Source organism: Vicugna pacos, chromosome 16 (genome assembly GCF_048564905.1).
Source record: "Vicugna pacos chromosome 16, VicPac4, whole genome shotgun sequence".
Taxonomy (NCBI): Eukaryota; Metazoa; Chordata; class Mammalia; order Artiodactyla; family Camelidae; genus Vicugna; species Vicugna pacos.
In genome coordinates this window covers 34,646,671-34,673,086 of record NC_133002.1, presented here as the reverse complement: position 1 = coordinate 34,673,086, position 26,416 = coordinate 34,646,671, and the positions used below count along the sequence as shown (strand labels likewise).

Here is a 26,416-nt window from a genome sequence, read left to right as displayed (position 1 = left end):
CAAATCCAAAATTAAAAGAGATTTTGCTTTCCTAATTTTTCCCTCAGATGCATTGATGTAGCATTTCCCAGACCACTCTGAAAAGATTAGGAAATGCCAACATCTTGCTTTGAAACCTAATTAAAAGAAATAATTTTTTAAACGAAAAATAAAACCCGCAATGTGAAGGATTTTTAGGCCGAATGGGTTGGGAGTGGTGTGCATGGCGGGAGGGACTATTAGTTCCTAGTTTTTTCTTCAAGTTAGGTGCTCAAACTCCAAGTTGTCCATTTTCTCCTGGTAATTAAAGGTAAAACCCATCTCTATATGGCAGCAGAGTGGTTTATAATTATGCCAGGATAATTGCATTAATTAATTAACTAATGACTCATTCTGACTTGAGGATGAGATAGCAAATGAAATTTACCTGGGAATGGGCTTCTGGGGGAGATGTCAATTCTTTTACAACTGTGGGCTTGGCAGAGAGGAGGGAGGGATTCCTAACTCTTGCCGTAGTTTCTCGGGCAGTATCGGGAGCTGATACTTTTGCTGCTGTTCCCATCTGAGACTTCTTGTTTCTGGGTTTCCTACAGCTCCTGGACTCCAGTCCAACGAGAGGCCTCTTATCAACAGCAGCAGTCCTGCTGCCCAGCAGACCTCTCCCAGAGCCTTCCGGATATGGTTAACCTCTGTCAAGCAAGGGGTTTTTTGAACTCAGAGGCAGAGCCACTCAGCTGGGACATCAGGAAAGCAGCATGGCTGGCAGATGCTGCGTGCGTTTAAGTTGGAAATAGAGGGTTGTCGAGAACACAGAGAGCTCCAATGTAGGCTTGTTAAAGTTACTGTGGAGAACTGCTCAAAAGTTCATTTTGATAGCCATTCCTTAGGTCTAAATGCACCTGCATATTATGCTAGAATACATTCTTTCCTTTCTCCCTCACAGCGGTTCCCTTGTAAGTTCAAAAGTCTGTTGTCTCTTCAACTATGAAGCAATCACTTTATCACTGTCTTTAGAGATTGCACAATCTGGGGTTGTGTGGTTTCCCGTGTCTCACTCTCTGGAAGGAACTTGTCATTTGAGTTTTTAGATTTTTCATATCTTCCCCACTCCATATCTCTTGTGCTCCAGCTTCTCATTTAAAGAGAAAAACAGTTACACAGTCCTCATCCTTTTTGCCTAGCTGAATTATAAATTACTGAAACAAGATGTCTTTACTTACCTTACTTGTTATTTGGGAAAAATCTCTCTTACACTCAAATAAATGGGTTTTTATATTGTCAAATTTTCCTTTTCTTAAACAAAAAATTTCAACATATTTCTGTTAGAGTTGAAGAAACCATTAATTTGGCAGGCCAGAATAGACTAGGGTGTCGAATCTGTGGTATCTATTCCTTTGAGTAGTCCATCGTGATAGTTCTACATTCGATTTTTCTTTCTACTTAAAAATAAACAAGGAGAAGGATTAACTTAAGAGTTTTTATTCATAACATTGTGTTCAATTTCCATGCTTTAAAAAGAAAATGGAGGCAGTATATGTCACAATTGAAATGGAAAACTTTTCTTTTAAAATTCTAGCCAAGAAAAAACAAAGTTCTAGAAGCTTGTCTTGGCAACAAATTATGTGACCTTCAATAATCCGTTTGACCTTCAGTGCTTCAGTTTATTCTGACAAATGAAGTCACTGGATGAGAAAACTGTTAATGCCCCTTTCCATTTTAAAATTCTACAATTCTGGGATGTATTATCTTTGGAAACTACATCTTTGAGAACAAAATTCCCATGGAACAAACTCTTCATATCTTACTAATAGCCTGATTTTTGCTCTCCCCAAATGACATTTTATATCAACTCAGCAGCAAAATTCTTTTTTGTCTCCCACAGCCACATTGTGAGGAGAAAATGAAAATATTTATTTACCCCAAACATATATCAGTGATAATTTGCCTAAGCTGTTTAGGGAATATTAACAAGCACAATACTACATGGTGGTGTGTAACAAAAAGAGGTCATCGGACAGATATGCTAATGCAAGAAGCATGGCTCTGATCATTAATATATTCAGGGATGGTCTTCAGTTGTCCGTGGAGTCCTTGACGTTACATTTCCCACTAAAACATTCCTCTGACTCTTTGGTATAACTTGTGCTTCAAATTAAAACTTTGCACTTTCAGTCAAGATAGCGGCTCTTATGTTCTTACCTAGGTAATTAGGGCAAGTGTCAGTATACTGGAGGGTTTGAGTTAACGCAGTTAATTATGGGGCTATAGATCTTCATGGTACAGTCTCCAGTCGAGCTCGCTCTGAAGTCTTTTACCAGATCAAGGCTTTTCAGTCTGTATCCATACACAGTTGAAACGACTAATCAATTCAGTGAAAACGATCGGCCAATTTCAGCTACACACCAGTGATATATGCCACTGGTACTGGGCACAATATAAAGACAGAAAGATTACCCATATTTTCAGTTACTTGTGAAATATTATGGTTTTAAAAAATAAATAATTGCATTTTGGAAGAAACTTTATGGCTTTTTGCCTACATCCATGGTATACATATGCCACTATATAAGAGTTTCACTGTGTTCATGTCAATAAAATTTTTCTAAATTTCGCATTTAGACTATTTGTATATTCCCATCCTAAAATGCTGAAAAAGTTACCTCTGTAATATAGAGTTTTGTGTAAACTTTACAAATCTTTGTCTTAGGGCAAGCATGTCCTATAAAATGGGGGTTATACTTTGTCCACATCAATGTAGTAAAAACATCTGTTAAAAATTATAGATTACTTAGGAAAAATTTAATGTAGCATAATGCTAAGAATCACTACATTAATACCTGCTTTCTTGATAAAAGAAAACAAGAGGTTTGTGTGAGAAAATGATATATTTTATTTCAGGAGAAAGAGAGTATCTTTGGGGAAACATTTTAAATAATGGAAAGATAAATGTCACTAAGTTGGAACCACCTAAAATTCACTATTCTGGGTGCTTTATATGGAATTAAATCCATACTATCTGAGTTTGAAACTTGGCATGACATGATTTATTAAATTTCAGAAAATTTGTTTTCATTTAAAAGACTTAAAATTAGCATTGTTCAAACTTCAAAAATCCCTTAAAAGCATCATTTTGATTTTAGAGTACTAAAAAATAGTGGGAATTTCTCTTAATAAAGTACTTAAGCATAGTTGAAGTGGAAAATTGTCTTTGTAAATTACATGTTTTGGCTCAATCACAGTCCAAATGTTTGCCAACCCTAGGATGGCCTCTTCTAAATTAGTTTTGCTCCTATCTGTTTTAAACAAGAATAAAATCGAAGTCATATATAAAGGGGGAAACAAAAAAATCCTTGACACAACTTCCATTATAAACTCAAACATGCTAAGGCAGATACATTTTAGAACTATTCAAGAGCTTCTTCATTCTTAGAAAAACACTGTAAGATCTTGCAGTCATGGGAAATTGCAGGTAATCCATAATACTTAATTACATATTTTGTTTTTTGAAACTGGTGTTAAACTATGATAATTGAGTAGCATTTACATTTTAGCAGCAATTGGAATATTAATTGCTTGGGAGTTTTGTCTCTGAATTGAATAGCAGAATATTATAGAATACTGTTCTACTTAGAGATTATTGTTCAATTTAAGAGTTATTGCTAGTAAATGAAATTATTTATACACTATAATATTAAGCATAAATATATATAAATATATAGCTAATTGCAACATTAATTAATATTAAGACATTTAGTTTTTTGATCATGGTAGAGCTATAATTAACAGCTTAAATAAAAATAAGTTCCTCCACAAGAAATCATTTAAAGGAATTACATACTCGATGATTTGCATAATGACAAACTCTGAACAACTTAGAAATGTTTCTAATTTTAGTTTTATTAATATGAATAAATAACAAATAAAATTTAGCAAATATTAAATATTTAGGTAATGAAAACAGTTCACCATAAATACAATACTTTAGAAATAACAATGCGTATTTTTCAGTTTTGTGCACCTTCAAGAAAGCAGTGATCTCAGAATATTATTATTACTATTATTATTACTGTTAATTTAAAAGCCTTTCAAGAGCTAAACTAAGTTTTTGTTTTTGGTTTTTTTAAGCCTCTAGTTACTTGAGGAATTTTCTGGAGTTGTATTTGCTTTCTTAATGAAAAAAAAATATGTTCTTAGTCCCTTGGCACTTTTTTATTTAACTTAGAGAAGACTGTCCACTATAGCTATCTTGCAGGTCATCTTTCCTATCTTAATGATGCCACAATAAACCAAAGAGCATTTGTCCAAAGCCTGATTTCTTACAGGTTTCAGAGCTACCTGCTAATGGAATTGGTAAAGAAGTCACATTGCTAGTAAGGAGTCCAAAAACCAAAGCGACTTCTGTAGTAGCATTGTGTTTTTACCCTTCACAATATCCATTGACATAAAAATCTGTAATCATGTAATTGAGTACCACTCACTTAAAGGGGTTAACTCTTGAGTAATTACCACACGAAGAGGCTCATGTTTGCTTTTTACTGACATAAAATGGTTCCAGTTGCACCTTCTGCTGGGCACCTCATATTTGCTCTAATCTCCGAAGGTGAATAATTATCCCGGAATAAAATCTTTGTTATTAACAGAAGAACTGGAAGCACGAACTAAGCCATCAAGGGATGGGTAAAGAGTGAAATAAGCTGCCTGTGGTTCATGCTATGGAGGGCAGACAGATAAGCAACCCCCTGAGCTTCCCGAATGCTTGACCAGCTTCCCAAGTACGGTACCGTACTGCCTGCACCGTGAAGACGGTAAAGTTGAGGGGTCAGAAGGGCATGAAAAGGAATTATCCAAAAAAGTATTAACAATAGATGTTCTATAGCTTCATAAGGTACAGAGTATTTATCACAAGGCATAAACTTGTAACATCATTCGTTTATTAGCGCTATTGTGGTGTGGGGTGTGTGTTTAGAAACAACAGTGAAGATAACTATAATGGTGTGTTGTTGCGCTTGACTTCTAGTGGAAATAAAAAGCATCCTATAAATCAAAGTCAAGAGAGACTGAGGAAATCACTACTACCAAAAGATTTAAGAAAAAAAAAGCTAGAAGCCCTGGTCAATCTTCTAGTTTAGAAAGAGGTACAGAGCAAATTATCTGACATACTTATTTTATCATCCCTGTTCTAGAGAGAATTAGAAGTGGCCAGTCTCAGTGTTTTTAGCCTATTCATTTTGCGAATGCTCTTTTTTTGTGGGGCAAGATGACTGTCTATACCATCACTTAAACATTAACACCAATAATAATAGTATAGGCTTTTTCAAGTTAATATCCCACTTTAAAATTTGATATCATACTTTATTCCTGATGACAAATGTATTTAGCAAAAAACACCCCTGCCAATTTGGTTTCAAATGTTATTTTTATCTATTAATAATTGAATGACGAATTCGTCAGTTTGCTTTTTATTGGTCCCAAGATGATATAATTTATCTACTGCACCTAAAGAATGAATCAGGTTTTTATGTTCCAAATTTCTGAGGATGAGATAATCTCACAATTGTCAAGAATAATGAAATAACATGAGTCCTTAAAAATTTACAGCCGTAATGATGTCAGTGCATGTGTGTAATGAGATTCAAAATCCAAATTAAAAAGTTTTAAATTTTCTTCTGTAAAGTTTCTAAAAATAACTGCTGTGGAGACTTAGATAGTTCAAGAAATTCAAAGAAACTTAACAACGCCAAATTTCTTTCTCTAAGGGAATGAAACTTAACATCTATTTAGTAAAATATTTAAGATATTCATTACTTATATTAAAATTTTTATTTTTCCCTTTATTTTTCTTTTCCCCCATATAATCTAATAGTCTCAACTTGGAATCACCAGTTTTTTGCTAAATAAATGGATTAAGCTTTCCAAAGCATGTATGTGAAAAAGAGTGCAAGAAGGAAAAGAAAAAGCTAATTAAAGTGTAACTTTGTACTCTGATATCTGACAACTTTTAATCTTTATAAGTTAGTTATGGGTGAATTCTTAAATTGAAAGGAAGAAAATGAATCCAGGATACAAGCAAGAACTTTGTGCATAAATATGCAAATACTAAACTCTGGAGAAAAAAAGTCCCACTACTGATGAAATTACATTTGGACAGTCCATTAAAGGCATTTAATTTCTGACCCTCCAAAAATGAGGGTAAGTCTTTTTGCTAGTAAAATGTAATAAAACCTTCTTATCACGATTTATATTTTCTCCACAGTTTTCACTCTTTCTCAGTCCTATTACATCTCTTACTGAGCCCCTCTTGCCAGACTTGAGAATTTCCCACAATTTACACCCTACTTCTGCAGGTAATTTCCATATCTTCTAGTGTTCCTTTCCTTCATCAGCTCCAGAGGCGAGTTAAGTCAAGGGCTTAGGAAAAGAAAGTCAGCCTCTGAGAAGTCCAGTGGGAAGGGAGAAATGATCAAACTCAAGGAGAAGAAAATGGATCCAGGAGGGCTCCAGGATTATTTCAGCTCATTAGGTACTATCATTTTCTATTTTAATAGTAAGAGTGGTGGTGGCAGATGCTAGTCAAACTGAAATAGTCCTGGAGCGTCTTGGAATCGATTTACCTGAGTGAAGATAAACCCCACTCTCTCACGGGCTGCTTGAACTATCCTTGCTTCCAGTTTCCTTCAAGTCCCACTCTTTAAGACGGGGGAAAAAGCTTTAGGAGGAAGTACAAATTATTTGTGTGTTCTGGCAGCAGAATAGCTACTTTCCTTCATTTTATATTTTCCCTTACTTGCAACATTTCACTCCAATCCCTGGGAAAGAATAAAAGATGATTTGATTGTATTAAGACAATATATACCTTCCTTTATTTATAGACTTTTCATATTATTTGTCTTAAAGATGGAAATACATGTATGTGTGCACGTGTGTATATATACAGAAATACATATGTATGTATGGATATATATACACAAACACACTTAATTCCTTTGGTTTTTGATCTGCAAAATGTGAACCAAATGTAATGTTCATTGTAATCCTATGCCAAGAAGGTGTTGAAAAATGTGATTTATCTGCACGTTCCAAAACATCATACTACAAATCTCCACAAAACATTTTAGGCTATGTCTACACAAAGTGTCTAAGCACAGTGAACCAATACACACTATCAAGTGGATTTCCACTCTAACTATGTAACAGAATTTTCTCTTCAAAGATCCACACAGGTTGGCCAGTCCCAGATTCTTGAACACTAATGTTCCTTTAGTTTGGTGTTAGGTTTACCACAATCGGGAGAGACACAACTTGTTTTCTAGAGAAATCTCAATATATTCTTGGGTTTGCCTATAATTTTTATATTAATAAAGGTGTAAGCAGTTACTTCTAAAATTCTATGCAGCTTTTGAATTCTTAGGTTACTTAGGTGATAAAAAGTCCCATGGATGCTACTCTTTGAGCGTGGAGAAGTAGCACTCTTCTAATTGTCAGTTCAGTGAGGTATTCTCTAAATGCAAGGATTTCTGAGTATTTATGTAGAGAGAGTATTCATGGTCAAATATAGGACCTCCTTATGGAAGTTAGCCTGAGCATGCACAAGATAGAACAAATTCAAAAATCTTCTGTTTTCTTCACCACGGTCTTCTATATGCCACACACAGAAATAGACAGTAGGGAAAAGAAAATGACAGTTAAGTTTTTAAATGTATGATTTATTTGAAACATAAGATGTTCCAATTTCCCCAATAATATGTAACAGAAGACTAGTTAGTGATTTTTACTAAGTCAGATGTTAACCACTGAAATCATGGAACTATATTAAGAGCCCTGAATTAGAAATCAGAAGAAAAAGATGCTAGTCTATGGCTTATTGCTTCTAACTTCATGAACTTGGGCAAGTCAGGTAATTTCTCTAAGCCTTAGTTTTCTCATCTATAAAATAGGGCTAATTATCATGTTGGTTACCTAACAAAACTGTAAAATCATAGATGTATAAGCTATACAAATAAAGGATCTTATTATGGTGATTACGACAGTTGGTAAGTAAGCAAGTCAAAATTTTTTGCTGTGCAGAATTGAAATTGGCTCCTTTCAATGCAGACTCTTCAATTTTATGTTTTCCACTAAAACCAATACCAAATTTAAAAAGTGACAATACCAGGAACTAAATATATCTCATGGAAAAACAAACGATGTCTGTTTTTTCTATTCTTGGCTTAGAAATAAGTCTACACAGAATTTTCCCTGTCTTAAGGGGAGACCAGAATGCATTGTACTCACACTTGTGCACCATCCACCTACATGCATACTCACCAGACATAATCAATTGCATCATTTCCATTATAACACATGCAAATGCATTTGCCACACTCTGCAGGAAGTTATTTCTTTCCACTGGAGTGCTAAAGACTGTACAGACTTTTTGCATCATTTTAACTGCCCAATCCATGCAGTATAGTTCTTTCTCGCACACCTGATTTAGACATAGAAAGCATTTTGGTAAATCTTTATGCAAAGAAAGCTGTAGAATTTGAAAATGGTATTAACAATGACAGTTTATAATTTTACGTAATTTATTACATACAACATGATGTTGATTCTATAAATGGGAAATGCTCTTATATCTAATATTTCTTTGCTTTCAAAATGGTACAAATTTAGCAGGAAAAATTGTGAAGTAACTAAAAGCCTGGTTCAAAATTATCATGGAATATTATTTACTAATATAAGAAATAATATTGAAAGCTATTATTAAACTTATGAAAAATAAGACTCCTGTTCATTCATTCATTTAATAAATATTTATTGAGCACCTGCTAATAGCTGGAGATACAATAGTAAGCCATAAAGACAGGGCCTCTATTTTCAAGGGGTCCAATGAGTGTGACAGACAAACAGGCAATTTCGACAGGGAAGAGAACTCTATGATAACATCAGCTTTCCATCTTGAGAGCTGTAGGGAATATTTCTCTCTCTATTGTTTAAAAAACAAACGAAGAGTACCTGTTTATGGCTAAAACTGACTGGTTTACTTATTAACATTCTAAATGGCTGATTTAACTCATATAACCCAATAATATACAGCATGAGAATAAGCTATATAATAGTGTAACTAAATAGTGTTAATCTGACAGGAAAGATTTATTGATTACTTAGTACATGTAAAGCACTGTACCAGGAACTACAAAGGAAGTACATAGGAGAGTCCTGGATTTCAAAGCACTTGCAATCTATTTTGGGAGCTGATTTATCCACACATACACCATTGGTTGATAAAGACAAATCTGAGGCAATTTAGAGAAAATTAATGATCAGAGTTGAGATGTCAATCAGAGAAGGCTTTCTAGAGAAGGCTTCTTTTCCACCCCTAGTGGCTTCCTCTACATTCTTTTTGCTACAGTGCAGCCAAAGTGACTTCCCAAAAATGTAGAACTGATCATGTCTCCCTGCTTCCTAAAACCTTTCAGCAGGGATGCTCCTGTGGTTCAAGCCTCACAGAATGGTCAACAAGGCCCGTCCTTACCGAGCCTCTCTCTTCCTAACTAAACTCACCACCTCTTCCTCTTCTGCACATTTTCCCTTTCAGAAAAAATACTGAACTGCTTATAGTTCCCTGAATACAGCCCACAGTTCTAATTCTCTCTCCATTTTTTTTGAGGGCATCCGTTTATTAAAATAAATATTTACATTGAGAATACAGTTAACTTAGTAGCTTTCTTCACATTTCCATGTGTTTAAAAGAGTCACTGAGGTTTCACTCATGTTTCAAGCAGTTGAGTTGATTAAGATCCTATCTCCATTTTGTAGGAAATGGATTATGTTCAATTATTTCTCACAATGGCCAATTGAAGATTATTCCATTGCTTTTGAAGCAGTGGTTGGGCTGACATATGTGATGGAAGCCAAATAAATGAGAGTTCTGTGTAACACATGCAGGTACATGCTTGAGTAATCTGACCTCTCTATCTGACTGGTGAACTCTTTTATTCATTAAAAAAAAATGTATATCTACTGGAATTGGTGAAGCCCCCTCTGTATTCTACACTCACCCAATATTAGCTCCTTTCTGCTACTTTTGTTTGTACCCTTCTGTACATATTTTTGCACTTATCACACTGAATTTATTTATATACCCTCTGATATCTCTTAAAAGACTGTAAGCATCTTTTGGTCAGGGATTTGTTCTATTACTTTTCATAGTCCTAAAATCTCACACAGTGTATGGCCCATAGTAAACACTCAGTTTGTGTTAAATGAATGAATATTAAATATATTATAATGTTTTATTTTGAAAAAGAAAACATTTTAACTATATAAAAGTAAAGAGAATAGTATTATGAACACCTAGTATCCATTCCCCAGCTTCAACAATTACCAATCTTGTTTCACTTCTATCACCATCAATTTCCACATTCTCTCTTTGCTGCCCATTGATTATCCTGGAGCAAATCATATGTGTGCTTTATTCTTTTAATGGAACTTAGGGAAAAAAAAGAATATAACTTGGCAAAGCCATAGAATGACAATCTAGATACGAGGTGGGGAGAGGTTAATACAAGGAATGATTCCAAACATGATAGTTTATCATGTATTTTAAAATTGTTAAGTATGTATAAAGTATATATAAAAATACACACCTAAACACTTATTCTTTCAAAATGTTCTGTATGTACATATCTCAGTTCCTTCAGGGCAGCTCCCTGGTATGTCAACTATAATGTTAAACAGTTTGCTAGAAAAAAATTTTTTACTTACCAAAGCCAAAAAGACTATCAACCTTGCCAGTTCAATGGCCCGTCCATTCACAGCTTTACTAGCCATGAAAGTAAAGCAGATATTGTTCCCACTCAGGATTAGGAGACGTGCATTATTCTCTAGAAGCCACTCCCGGGGAACCACTTTTATTAGAGGAAGAACAGTTATTTAATGAGAAATTATACAGTAACAAAGAATAAACATCATTAAATACCTGCAATATTATATCACTTTATACAATTAGTGCCAAGCGAGAAGCTCAGAAAAAACACTTTAGTTTTCCAATTACAAGATTCTACTGGGTACAGAGATTATTGCCAAGTCACAGCGGCTCTCACAATGTACTATTAATATAATCAAAGCATTTCTCGTACACATGGATCAACAAAGTGGTCTAATCCTTTGTACGGATAGAAACCTTATAAACTTTAGAATCTAAAGGATTATGCAGGAATGGGAAGCATTGTTTCACCTCTCCTGTACCAACAGGAGAGGACTTTCTTCTTACCCAACTTTAAGAAGGTGTTTCTGAGAACCTGCAAAATGGGAATAACTGAGCTAATTAAATTATGAAGTGTTCAAATAAAAATAGCAATAAATACATATTTATAAAATTGGCAAGGAAAATTGAAGGAAAGTAAGCTGATTATATGCATTCTCTTCAAACATAATGCCAAACTTTAAGTCTTTTAGAGCATTTAGTGATTTTTAATAGGCAATTCATTTGTTACCTTTAGAGTTAGCCTTACAATTTTATAACTATATTCTAACAATACATTTCTATTAATGTGGTAAATAATTTTTTTACCTGATAGTTCATCTACAAGACTGATAACATCATCTACTGTCCATTCTTTGGTGCCTGTGTCATATAGTAATTTAATGGCATCAGCCAAACCTTTCAGACTGGGTTCATCTGTAGGTCCTTCTATCATTTTCTGCCAAACCACCTGTCCTGAATGATAATTGAAAAAAAAAAAAACTAGGCTGTGACAGAATTGCTGGCTTCATGATGAAGACCTCACGGATTGTTTAAAAAGGAAATTGCATTGCATAATGGGATCCATTACTTATATATGCCACTTTCATTTTAAATTTCATAATGAAAGGTCAATTCTGATAACAGTATAAATTTTAATGTCTCTGATTGATGTGATGAAGCACAGCAACAACAGCTAAATGAAGTAAAGAAAAGGTAGATTCGCCAAGCAAAACAGTGTTTCTGGTTCAAAGACAATGCTACTCTGCAACAGAAATTGGAATAAACAATTGATGTAATTTTACCAAAATGAAATAACACCTATTGATATCCTTCCAAGAAAAGAGCATGCTGTACTTGAGAATCTTCCAGACCTTTATATCAAAACAGAGTAATCTGGTCATTTAAAGTATTTATCTATGACCAATTCTCTTTGTGGATTACACACAACAAAATTTGATCCCAGATTAACTTCCTACTGCTACTCAACACACTTTAAACTGGTTAACTACTGACATGAGACAGTGTGAACTAAAGAAATGCATGCTAGGGCTTACTTCAGCAGCACATATACTAAAATTGGAACAATACAAAGAAGATTAGCATGGCCCCTGTGCAAAGATGACAAATTCGTGAAGCGTTCCATATTTTTGGGACAGACTGGGAGTTCAAAATTTGTAGATACTGACAGGCATATGTAGAATAGATAAACAAGATTATACTGTATAGCACAGGGAAATATATACAAGATCTTGTGGTAGCTCACAGCAAAAAAGAATGTGACAATGAATATATGTATGTTCATGTATAACTGAAAAATTGTGCTGTACACTGGAAATTGACACAACATTGTAAACTGACTATAACTCAATAAAAATGTTTAAAAAATTAAAAATTAAACATAACTATTTGTTAAAAAAAATGCATGCTAAGCGGGGAGGGTATAGCTCAGTGGTAGAGCATGTACTTAGCATGCACGAGGTCCTGGGTTCAAGCCCCAGTACTGCCATTAAATAAATAAATACCTAATTACCCCCCCACAAAATGAAAAAAAATGCATGTTAATTTTAACATTCATCCAAGCAAAACTTAATTAGAAATACCAAAAAATTGCCCCCAAATTATTTTATGTACCCCAAATTAAGTAAAACATCAATTCTGAGTACCACTTTGCTTCACTTGCACTGTTAGTCCCCTCCAGCAGCATATAAATATAATCTTGAGTTAAATAATGGTTTAAAAATGAAATGCAGCTATTTTAGGTAAATTAGGGACAATGAGACTATATTTGGAAATGACCTGCAATAGAACAATTTGTCTTGACATTTAAGTGATGCACAAGTTAACGTAGTCTACATCTATGAAATCATGAAATACAGTTTAATTATTCAGAATGATGAAACTAAGCATGTACAAAAAGATATATTTCCTAAAGTAAATGTAATTAACCAGTTTTGTAACATACATCCCTAAACAATGGATGCTCACCATCTTGAGGAGATATTGGTCCAAAGATGATATACAATAATCTTGCCTGATTCACCATTGGCCATGGTTTTAATATACGTGTCAACCAAAATGCAGAATCACTTCGATGTGTCCAGTGATCAAGCAGAGCATTTCTACAGAACAGTCTAATCCTTAACTCCAGTTTTCGGGCACTTCCTATGAAGACAAAAGAATTGTAAACCATTCTTCCTAGAAAGATTGTTACGTATATTGGATAGGCTAAAGACATACATCCTTAATATGCTTTGTACTAAGAGTGTTATTTCAATTTCCTCTGTAAAAATTTTAGATCAAGGAACTATTTTTTAAACAACTTTATTAGGATATAATTTACATATCACAATTTACCAATTTAAAGTGTACAATCAAATCTTTTTTAGTATATTCACAGAGCTATGCAGCCATCGCTGAATCTATTTTAGAATATTTTCATTACCTCAGAAAGAAACCCTGTTCTTTTAATTGTCACTGTCCCATCCCTCTGTCCTTTTTCACCCTCAGCACTAAGCACTACTTTTTGTCTCTATAGATTTTCCTATTCTAGACTTTCATATGAAGTCACACAGTTAGGTGGTCTTTGAAACAGACTTCTTTCACTTAGCATGTTTTCAAGGTTCAACTATATTAGGGCATGTATCGATTCCTTTTAATGAACAAATGCTATTCCATTGCATAGATATACCACATTTTGTTTATCCGTTCACCCATTGATGGATATTTGGGTTGTCTCCACCTTTTGGCTATTATGAGTAACGTTGCTATTAACAATCATGTCCAAGTTTCTGTATGGACACATATTTTAGTTTCTCTGGGGGATATATCTATGAGTGGAATTGCTGGGTCATATGGTAGCTCTATATTTAATCATTTGGAGAACTGCCAGACTGTTTTCCAAAGTGGCTGCACCATTTTACATTCTCACCAGTGAAGTATAAGGGTTCCAATTTTCCCACATTGTCACCAACACTTGTTGTTATCTGACATTTAGGTTCTAGCCATCCTAGGGGCTATGAAGTGGTATCTCATGTTTTTTTAAAAATTAGTTTTATTGAAATATACATAATTTACATACCATACAATTTACCCATTTGAAGTGTGTAATTCAATAGTTTTGATATACTACATGATTTTTTAAGTTGTGGTAAAATATATATAAAATTTGCTATTTTATCATGCACAATTCAGTGGCATCAATTACATTCACAATGTTGTTCAACCATCACCACTGTCTTACTCCAAAACTTTTTATTACCTCAAACAGAAACTTTATAACCTTTAAGCAATAACTCTCCATTTCCCCTTCACCCAGTTTCTGGTAACCTCTAATCTACTTTCTGTGTTTATGAATTTTCTTGTTCTAGGTACCTCACATACGTGGAAGCATACAATATTTGTCCTTTATGTCTGACTTATTTCACTTATTATAATGTTTTCAAAATTCATCCATGTTGTAGCCTGAATCAAAACTTCACTTCTTTTTATGACTGAATAATATTCCATTGTATATATATGCCACATTCTATCCATTCATCTCTTGATGAACACTTGTGTTGCTTCCAGGTTGGGGCTATTGAAAATAATGTTTCAGTTAACACTGATGTATAAGTATTTGTCCAAGGTCTTGCTCTCAATTCCTTAGTTATAGTCCCAGGAGTGGAATTGCTAGGTCACGTGATAATTCTACGTTTAGTTTTTTGATGACTGGCCAACCTGTTTCCCACGGTGGTGGCATCATTATACATTTTATATTTTTATACCATTTATGTTCTACTTACTCGTAGATAAGACAAGTGCAAATAAAGTCCACCAATGCGCTAAGGCCATATGAAAGTAAGTACCCCTGATGTGTTAAGCCAAGCAACACAAAAGTTTAGAGGAAAGAGATTATTGCAGCTCTGGAGAGATCAGGAAAGACTTTACAGAAGAGGACAGGTAAATTCGGTCTTAAAGGATGAAAAGGAGAGATGGTATTTCAGGAAAGGGGAGAAGGAATAAAATGTATAAGGTAGAAATGTGTAAGAGGTATCTGAGACACAGTGGGTAGAGTTATATGACTATATCAAACTGATATATGGAGTAGTGGGCAATAAGTTTAAAAAAGTAGGTTAGCATTAGAATGTGAAGGTCAGTATGAATGGTTTGGATTTTATTTTGAAGATATCAGGGAGGTAATACAACTTTTTGATCAAGAGAGGGACATGATAGTAATTTTGTTTTAGGCTTCTCTATCTTCCATTTTAAAACAAATCTGCCATAATTTGTTTTATAAAGAAAAATTTCAAGCTGACAGCAAAACAGAGATACTATTATAAATACTGTGTACCAATCACCTAGCTTTGTCAAGACTTTACTTTTTTGCTATATTTGATTCAGATTTTTAAAAATAAATAAAAACATTACTGATACAGTTAAAGCTTCTTTTGTATCACTCCCAATCTCCTTCTTCCCCAGAGGTAATCACCATCTTGAATTGGATTTTGTCCCTCCTGTATAAGTCACCAAACAAAACTAATAGGATGTGTACACACATGAGAATTTGCTCATGTGATTGTGGAAACTTGGCAAGTCCATAATATGCAGGGTAGGCTGGCAGGCTGCAGACAAGGGAAGAGTTGTAGTTCAAGTTCAAAAGCAGTCTGCTGGTAGAATTCTTTCTTGGGTGGGGAGGACAGTCTTTTTCTCAAGGCCTTTAAGTGATTAGATGAGGCCCACCCACATTATGGATTGTAATCTGCTTTACTCAGAGTTTACTGATTTAAATGTTAATCTCGTCTAAAAAATAATTTCAAAGAAACATCTACAATAATGTTTGACTAAATATCTAGGTACCATGGCTTACCCAAGTTAACACACAAAATTAACTATCGTATCTCCTAACTATATTCTTATACTTTTTTACATGTGTTTATAACCATAAAGAATAAATAGAATTACTTTGCATTTTTTTAAACTTTATTTTCCCTTTTTTGGGGTAGGGAGAGGTAATTAGGTTTATTTATTTATTTTTTTAGTGGAGGTACTGGGGACTGAACCCAGGACCTTCTGCATGCTAGGCAGGAACTCTACCACTGAGCTATACCCTCCCCAACTGCATGCTTTTAATTTGCATATAAATAGTATCATATTGAAAGCATTGTTTACTATCCTTTCTTCTCAAATAATATTTTGAGATTTATCCATATTAATACACATGTCTCTAGTTAATCCACTTTAACTACTAATGGTTTTAATTGTATGAATTTGCCATGATTCATTTATCCATTTTCCTAACTACAGGCATTAGGTGGTTTGCAGCTTTCCCTGCTTACATGCTGCAATGTTCACACTTATACATGTCTCCCTGAGCACACTGCGGGAGTTTCTCAGAGTGAAGCTGCTCAATTGTAGGATTCCATGATTTTTAAAATATGAAATATTCCAGGTATATCTAAAGGTTTATAGAATACTATAATGAACACCTTTGTATCCTCCACCAGCTTAAGGAATAAAATATTATGTATATATCTGAAGCCCTCTGAGTACTTCTTTCTCTAATCATGGGATATTTTGGCCTCACTGTGTGATTCAGTGTTCATCATTCCCTTATATCTCTTTGTCCTTTTACTACAAATGAATGCCACAATTTATTTTTAAATACACTTTTGAACTATGCTTTTTTTTTTTTCTGTATCTGTTTTAATCTCTGTACAATGTTATCCCTGCATTGTAGTTCTTTACCTGGTTTGCTGCAGACAACTGCCTGCATCTTGCGGGGGAGATTAGTCAGCTCACATAAGAAGTTATAAACACGATGGCACTCCAGTTCATCCCAACCTGCTGTTAAGGTCTGAGGATGATAAAATAAAGGAAACATTGCAGATGTTCAAACCATCAAATCAGAACATAAGTCACTACTGCCTTATGACTATAACTGTTGTAGCACAAGATGGAGGTGATGTGCAATTTTTATCCACTATTGAACTGTTCAAATTAATAGGAAATTTTCTATAAACAAAACCTAAAAATGCTCCAAAATCCAGTTTCTTTCTGGTTGTATAGGTAGTATCTTTTCAGAGAACTAAATGGTACTGAATCCTGAACTCAGACAGTATGAGGAAAATAACAAATGAAGGCCCAAACTCTGGAACACAGCTCTAGACATCTGACTCACAACCATCCTATGGTTTACTTTTAGACTATAGTCAAACCACTTTGATCCCCTCTACCTATCACTTATGATATTGCTTATAAATGATAATAATCTCATTTTAATGTGACAATTATGAGCATTGACTTAGGACATTTGGATGTGAACAAGCAAAAAAAATTTTTTATTAGGACAGAATTTAATAATCATTTTTGAGCAAACCAGAATGTACAGTTAAGACATATATAAAAAGAAAACTCAGATGATATTCTACTATACATAGATTTTGAAAAGGTCAACTAATCATAACAATTTTTCTTGAAATAGTTGAACTGGACTTCAGTAGTTTAAAAATTAATCTTATTCTTTCCAGAAGACATACTAGAAACACCTAACAGCTGTTACTTCTGTTGAAGAAAACTCTGTGAACAAGGAACAGGCCTGGGAGGAGACTTAACATTTCACTTCATACTTTTTGAATTTTACATGATTACATGTGCTCATATTATTTGTCTGAAAGGAAAAAAAAGAAAAAAAATCTATTTTGGAAGAAAGCTAATAGGAGAGCCTATGCCCCTGGAATCTGGGCATGCAGATAGTGGCTGGCAGGATGGGATATAAGCAAGACTGTTGTAAACCTCATAAGGTATTTTTTTAGAAAGTTAATACATGTAAACTGCTAAGAATAGTGTAATACATTAATAATATATTATTAATATAGAATAGCATTAAATAATGTTATTATTATCTTCTTTGTTTAGAATAAAAGGTGAGTAAAAAATGTTCTTAAAATCATACAGTTGATTTCTTCAGCCCCCAAGCTTTATTTAGATATAATTGACATATAACATTGTATAAGTTTAAGGTGTAAAATGCAGTTAATTTTTATATGCATATATTGCAAAATGATTGCCACAATAAGGTTAGTTACATCTATTACTTCTTATAGTTACAATTTTTTTTATACAGTTGATTTCTAAGTTCACATCTTAAAGAACTAGCCTAAGACTTAAAACTCATTACACACACACACACACACACACACACACACACATCCTACCCTACAATATTTCTAGTCATTACAATTGGCTGGAAACTTTAAGGACACTAGTATGGAGCGAGTAAGTGTGAAATATTTCTTACCAATGAGAAACCAAAGAAGAAAATCTGAGGTAGCAAACAACATTATTTGATTAACACATTCTCGAATCTTTACAATGCTATTTTGTTTTCTTTTTAGACTATTATTACTTTTATTATCCTATGGAAAGACAGATTACGTGCTCTACTTGTTAACAGTTCAAAAAGAATTCTTTTTCTTCTTTCATTAAAAAAAATGTACCTGTAAAAACATGCCATAACATGATAATCCTAAACATTGCAATGGAGCTGCACAGCCACTGAATTTAAAACAGGAAACCTGTAAAGAGAACAACTATTTATTCCTTCTTTTCAGTGGAACTGTGCAGTGATTTAACATTCAAAGTTAATGGCAACATGCAAGTAGTTTTTTTCAATCTTAACTGAAAATAACTAAAACATTAAATAACAGATAAGCATCACGTTATATAGGTGGGGATTATGAAAGAAGTATGAAACAAAGTCTCTGCCTCAGGAGCTCACAATTTATTTAGGGCAATAAGATATACACACATGAAATTAATTTGATATTTCAGGTTAGAATATAATGCTAAAATGACCGAATAAACATATCAGACACAATAAAGGCAGGGAAAAGATAACTTTGGGAATGATTTTAAAAGCTTACGAAGGATGTGAAACAAGCAATGTCTTTAAGTAGGATTCAGAGATAATGAACAGATAGGATTGGTGAGGCACACAATTAGGGCAAAATTGTATAGAAGTAAGAATTTAAAAGGTCCATTTGGGAAGAAAGATATGAGCAGCTTAATTAGGCTCAAAGCAGTAGGAAGTAAGGCTGCACTGTCAGGGGGAACCCTAAATACCAGTTATGGACTTCGGGCCTTATCTTGCTGAAATTCAGCAGCCAATGAAATATTTTTAAGTAAGAAAATTAACTTGATGAAGATAATTCAGTATACCGAATGTCTTGAGGAGTGAAGAATGAATGGCAGAAAGATCATCTGAGAAGCTGCTGCAATAATAGAGATCTGAACTCAGTGCAAATACTGGCATGAAAAAAAGCCAATGAATCAGAAACAGTTTGCATACTACTGAGTGCAGAACTGAATCAGCAGCATTAGATGTATGTTTGGGTTTCTATAGTAAAACTCAATGTCTAACATAGATTATGCCCAAACACACTGATACACACTTCCAAGTCATAAATTATCACAAAAAGTTTTTGTCATTTTATATATTAAAAGTATATACAAACTTTTAAACAGTACAAACTGTTTAATGATACAAACATTTAAACAGTAAGACTTTACCATTTGGAAGTTATTTTCATTTTAATAAAATATCTAAATCACCACTTTAAAACATCCTTAGGATTCCCATATGAAGTAAAAATACTTTTATAAAGCTGATAAACCTAATAAACTTGAATGATGTTATATATAAAAATTATTTTATAATAAGTAAAATACTCCTATACTACATTTGGGTGTTTATAATCTCTGAGTTCTTGGTAAAGTATCAGATGATCATCAACCAACTTTTTAGTACTAATTCATGAAATTCCACTTATTAAAGACAGATTTAAAATGAGTATAAGACATCAGTAATAAAATATTTTTACTGGAAATCAAGATTGTGAACTAATTTAGAAGTATGATCTTACTTCTGCGAGTGTCTTGTGAATATACTTTAGTCTTTCCTTTGTGGGTAGCAGCAATGTACATCTTTTAAATAGTAGACCTGAGTAAATAGAGAGAGAGGTGAAAAAAATGACATCAATGAATATTAACTTAAAACTATCTATAACGCAGCATAATGTTTCCTGAAAGTCAAGTATGGTAAATTACAGTGACCATGAGCTGATAGGGTTTTTAAGAGGAAGTTTGGGAGAAAGGGTGCAAAACATTAATAATACACGATACTTACCAAGTGGCTCTGGTGTCCACCTAAGAGGCAATGGCATAAAATCTTACAAAAAATTGTGAAATTGATACTATAAAATAGATATGTGAAAGTATTTAGATTTAAAAAGATACAACGATCAGACACAAAATAAAATAGGGAAACTATTTTCTTTATTCCATAGAAAGCATATTCCAGTCTCTCTTAAAATTAGCCCCATGTTCACAAAGGAAAATGTTTTAAGAGTTGCTAATGGAAAGAATGAGAAAAGAGAATTTGTTTTCCCTTTTCCAAATACAAAAATTTAACATCCTAAGTACTTAAAATTTCAGAGATTGGAAGTCATGGTTTTTTTCTCACAGAAAGTATCCAGCTTGGATGAAATATCTCTCTTCCTTCAAAGATATCCTTTTATGGGGTTTGCATGTTAAGAATGTATAGAATTTTGTGTTTAGATATTTTAAAAAGAAGAAAAAAACCCTGTAATTTCCCGTGGCAGGAAGTATATGATTTGCTTCCTCTAACTTTAAGCGTTCTGTTTTCCTAAAATGGCAATACACTGTTAACATTCCTATTAGGGCAAATGTCCTCAAACTAAAAATAAGATACATGGTAGGAAAATATATACCTGAATATCATAACTTCCCTTAGTTTTCACCTTCTCTGCATTTACTTCTTAACATAATGTAATAACTACTTTATATAATTCTGTAGACTCAATGGGAATTGAATTTATTTTTAGAAGTTGCTATGTTTGGGTAACACATGACTAAAATTGCTTTTTAAACAGAAACCGTCCTTATTTTTGAACATAAAAAGACATTTTCAGTGTTTGGTTTTTAGGCTGAGTTCTTTTCTTTTCATGTTTTGGCATCTAGTCCCAAGGCATATCATAGCTGGGGCATTGTAAGCTATAATTGTATGTTGGTTGATTTTCTAATGAAAAACTCCAATTTTTTAAAAATTGAAGTTTAGTTAATTTACAATGTTGTTCTCAAGTACAGGAAAAATTTCTATTTTTAACGGTTGCAATTTACCATAAAAACCAATACTGGCTGACTATTTTTTTAACACAGGTGCTCTCCTATATATCCTTTAGAAACCAACTTCTTTAATTTCTTCCCACTAAAATAGAGTCAGATGTAATGTTCTTTCCACACTGGCCATCTGCTCTGTTTTGCGTGAAGAAGCAAATTAAAATGTATAATCCTCAGAATGCAAAATTCTGAAAATGTTATTTTAATGTCTAAAAACAAGAACAGATCAGACAGGAATGGCAACATGAGAAAATGGTAAGTACATCAAACATTTATCTAAAGAATAAGTCATAAGCTAGGTGTCTGCACCAAATTTAAATGGAAGGTTGAAATTATTACATGAGTAACACCATTTTTAAAAGCTAGCTTTTAAAATCAGTACATACCTGCATTTTTAACTGAATTACCCATATAATTGTCTAAATGCTTTTTTGTTTGTTTATGCAATTGAGCCTGGTCAGGGAGAAAACATTTTTTCAAACTAAAACCAAAGAATAAGCTTTTTCCAAATACCACTTCCTCCACAATGGATAATGTTTGAAAAAAGATATTTCCAATGAACAGTAGCAAAAAAATAATCGCTGTGCTCTGTTACAGGCTTTACTAAGCCTAATCATAAAAACTGAAATCAGCAACACTGTAACCAGTTACATACCTTCCATTTAGTCTTATTAAGCATACTTGTCAAATATACTTTGATATATTTACACATCTATATAGTCTTATTTTACTATCTTAAAGCTAGGCATCCTTGAGCTACTAAAAGGTAATATTCACTTACTCTGATGCTTTTATTTACATCTTACCATCACTCTGACATTTAGTTCTACTGCCATGTTTTGGTTAATTATAAGGTAGCTTCATAATTAAATTGATGTCATTAGTCAAGTAAAAATGAGAATTTATTTCAGCACTCTTAGGGAGAATGAAATCAACGAATGGGGTGAAAGGCATAAAAGATTACAAATCAAGGGAAGAACTTGTACAGAATTTCTTTTGATAAGATTAATTTAATGACAGTATAATGGTTTATTAGAAAATGTGTAGCATGCTTTAAAAAAAGTTGTTTCTGATAAGAGAATAAGTGATTTTCCACAATAATATGTTTACATTTTTTTTTCTATTTTAAGAACTAGATTACGGTTGAAAGGGAAAAGAAGTATAAAGATAAAACACATTAGATCCACAGGAAGTAAAGCATATAAAATACATCAATTTCTTAAACTGGTAAGCCACCTAGACAGTAAGCATAGGTGACACTGCAGCTACATGAAATCACAAGGACTGACACATTACATTAAAGTGTATCCTCTGATCTTTAAAGGTAAGTGTAAGGGACTGTTGTTTAGGGAAAGTCCTCACATTGAAGCGTAAAAGCATCATAGAAATAGGAAATATTTCACTTCCCAAGGGCCTTACAGAATTGTATAATAAAATCTCCCTAATTAAGCATAGTTCTTTACGTGTTAACAATTCTCATTACATTACATAAATTACCTAGAGACCTGTAGTGTTCCAATATAGTGGAGTCTTGTCTTCCGTCAGGCAGCTCAAGGTTATGAAAGTCCTGTAGTAAAAGTCTTTTGCTTCCTGATGAGGTTGAGATATAATCAATAATGTGCTGGCTGACTGTTTTGGACACCATGCTTAACATGCTGACATCCTTCACTAGCAAAAGAAATACATATACACACATATATATAAACAGTTTAAATACAAGAACATTACTATTACCAAAATCTATTAACTTATAAGTTAGCTCATTACTAATAACACTAAAGAATACTAAAAATAAATAATAATATTGGGGAAAAAAGAGGAAAATCTTAAAATTATTTTAAATCCAGTTCTCAGTGAATTAGAAATATTTGGGGATGTATCATGTCATTAAAATCAGAAGCATGTTTTAAAGAGTTTGAGTATCATATTTTCTCTTCATATCCCTTACCTAACAATGATGAAACTTTAGAAAATAAACTTAATGTGAACACAATTAACATTCTAGCAGGGCCTAAGATGACAAGCTACATCTTGAAGAAAATAAAATATTCGAGTGTCCATGTCGCCTACTCATAGTCTCCAAATCTCACCTGACAAATATCTTAAGATCATATGGAATATTTCCAATGGCAAGGCTTTAAAATTTCCAAGCGTTGATAAGAGTTGAGAATCTGTGATAACAGTGTTGGAAAAATAGCTGGATCGACGATTACTACGTCGATGTTTCTGGTTGGGAATCAAAGTGAAACTGGAATTTACTCTGGATGCCATTCTTTTTCTTATCTCATGAATTTGTCCTGGTTAGAAAACAAGAGACAAAGTACAAGAGACAAAGGAGAAAGAAAATTATATTGATAAAGAGCTGTTGTATTTTTAAATGGAGATGTTCATACTTTGATGGACAACAGCTGTCTCTCTATACTTACGAAACTTTTAATATGCTGTCCAACTTATGTAATTTCCACCTGTAGAGACTACTCATCTCAGTGTGATATGAAATACTTAAAAATATTTTCCCTTTTAGCCAAATATTCTAGATGGAGTTTTAGTAGAAAATGAGATGTATTTGGATGAGATATATTCTAAGAAAAGAAGTATGTGACCTTTTTAAAAAGTAAAAGATTCAACCCAAAAAAGTAACAAATACAATACATTCAATATTTGTCAATTAGTACATTGCTTTTACAATCTTTATATTATTTTAAAAAATCACAGTATTAATGTAGAATTAAAAATTTGTAGTAATGTTTTTCTGTTTCTTTAAAACTGAGTACTGACATGTTCTTTGGTTAGAGAGATTAAAAAATAAAGATTTTAGTTTACAGCTTTTAAAATTTTACTATCTCTAACAGATTAAGATGGTTTCATTACAATTACCAATTATGTGAAATCAAAGTTTTGTAAAATTAATAAGACTAAAATAAATAAATAATAACTTTCCCCCTCAATTCCACTTTTGGTTAATAATAGTTACTGATAAGTCACAGGAAGGGCCTACACAACTTATTTTAAATGAACATTTCCTAGAAGGAACTTTATTAAAATCACTGATAATCTACTTACACTGAACAATAATTCTTTAAAAAAAATTATTCATCACACACACTGACTTTGTGTCAATCCTCTTCCAACTCAGAAAACATTGTCTTTTGTATATATAAATGTATATGTACATATGCATAACTATAACTCCAATCCAAGCCTCCTTGTTTCTAAAGTAACAACTAAGATGTTTCATCTGAGTTACAAATACATCCGACCAAAATGCATTTTCTCATTTTGTAGCAAAATTGCTAAAAATCATATTGTTACTTATTCATCTAAAAGGTTACAAATCAACTTATATTAACTTAAAATCAGTTATATATTTGAAAATGTGGCCAAGAAATTTAGTGCTTAGTGGAAAGCATACTATGAATCTCCTTTATAGCCATACCATACATAGCACTTTGCTTCAGCATTCAATGAGCATTTAAATTAGTGTATCTTTTTAAATAATCATTAAAATTATACAAGTAACCTACGTGCATTGTCAAAAAGTTTACAAAATACAGCAAAATAAAAAGAGGAAAATTAAATTCATTTGGTTTTTAACATTTAAAATTAAGCAGTGTGGTTTATATCACTCCAGAATTTTACATCTATATTCCTTTTTACAGAAAAGGGAATCGCTGTTAGTATTATTTTGTAATCCACTTTTTCAATTGTAATTAAAATTGTAATTTCTTTCCATGCCAACAGACAAACTTCTCCAAGTATATATAAAGACTTCATGTGATTCCACCAAATGGAAGAATCTTGATTTATTTAATCCATAAGATTTTTTTTTAACTTTTTACAGTAGGCATGTTAAAGAATTTTCATTGTAGTAAAATCTGGCCTAGGACTTGTTCTGTTTCTCTGAGGAATGTGTAATCTGGGACTTGGGTGGGGTCTGTGGGCTCTTCAGAGACTCACTGACATCTAATACCCAGGAGACTTTAGTGTGTCAACCACACACTACATATATTTTTAAACCTCTGAGAGGATTAAAACACAATGACCCAAATTCTTTTGAAACTGGTCTCTTAACAATTCCTTATTTTCCTCACTCTGACCTGAACGTTTTGGGGGAGATAGCAAGTTTTTCTGAAAATCCTAAAAGCATAATCCCAAATTATTTCTAGTTTCCTCTCAGCCCTCTGGAGAATAAGAATCACAAACCAGAACAATTCTAATAAAATGATGTTTCAATTCCCTGTTCCATCCCATTCATTTCTGCCCATGTGTAAAAGGCTTTGTGGGCCCTCTTAGATAAACTTTTCCCCCCCTGTTCAGAGAAAACCGTCAATAGCTACTCACTAGGATTTCTATTTTGTTTTAAACTAAGAAAATCTTTTGAAGAGACCCACCCCCATCTACTCGAGAATTAGCCCAGAACATCTCCAAAGAGGTAAACTGGCGAGGCCGTGAAAGATAAACTGACTAATATAAGACTCAAACCACATTGTGATGAATTTTTGACCCCTTTCAGTCCCTGAAAAAATGAAATTATCTCAAGGAAGTATTGGGGGAAAAAAACTCTTTTTACCACAGATTTTGACAGTTTCCTGACTAAAAGATCACAGGAAAATGGGATTTAGTCGTTGTGCCCCACCATCCTCAAATTTCTTCAAGTTTTAAAAAGAAAATATTTCCTCAAGGTTTTGACGCCGGGAAGAGGGAGGGCCCGGCTACAGTCGACTCCGGAGCTGCGTTCCCGCCTCCCAGGCGCCCCCTTGGCCTCGAGAGTATTTCAGAATCCTCCCAGGAGCCCCAGCGGGAGGGAGACCCCGCCTCCTCATGAATACCAAGAACCTCCGCTCCCATAGTGCCATCCTCCCTCATGAATATTTTAGAACCTCCCTGAGCTCCCTCAGGAAGGAGACTCCGCCCCCTCATAAATAGTAAAAGTCCCGGCACCCACAGTGCCCTCTCACGTCATGAATAATTAACGAGGGCGAGGTCTCCGGAGCCCGAACCTAGGCCAAAGCCACGCTTTACTTCCAGCTGGTT

General features: G+C 33.5%; 1 protein-coding gene and 1 non-coding gene across 4 annotated transcripts; one reads left to right on the top strand and one right to left on the bottom strand.

Moving 5' to 3' along the window:
* Positions 1-3,858: 3,858 nt before the first annotated feature.
* Positions 3,859-26,397, bottom strand: FBXO47 (F-box protein 47). Of its 3 annotated transcripts, none has more exons than XM_072938818.1 (11): positions 26,328-26,397; positions 23,473-23,679; positions 22,880-23,050; positions 20,107-20,183; positions 18,682-18,759; positions 16,931-17,039; positions 13,193-13,369; positions 11,534-11,680; positions 10,726-10,868; positions 8,284-8,443; positions 3,859-7,614 (listed from the first exon to the last, which is right to left on the bottom strand). In XM_072938818.1, the coding sequence occupies exons 2-11, from the start codon at positions 23,651-23,653 to the stop codon at positions 7,502-7,504; spliced, it is 1,356 nt and encodes a 451-aa protein (XP_072794919.1). In that variant the 5' UTR covers positions 23,654-23,679; positions 26,328-26,397; the 3' UTR covers positions 3,859-7,501. The 3 variants fall into 3 exon arrangements, with proteins under 3 accessions (XP_072794919.1, XP_006214294.1, XP_072794920.1); XM_006214232.3 differs by lacking the exon at positions 26,328-26,397 and adding an exon at positions 25,953-26,125; XM_072938819.1 differs by lacking the exons at positions 3,859-7,614; positions 8,284-8,443; positions 10,726-10,868; positions 26,328-26,397 and adding exons at positions 11,175-11,261; positions 25,953-26,125.
* On the top strand, positions 12,254-12,356 carry LOC116283861 (U6 spliceosomal RNA). The gene has a single exon (XR_004193559.1). It is a non-coding gene; the product is annotated as a U6 spliceosomal RNA (small nuclear RNA).
* Positions 26,398-26,416: the final 19 nt, after the last annotated feature.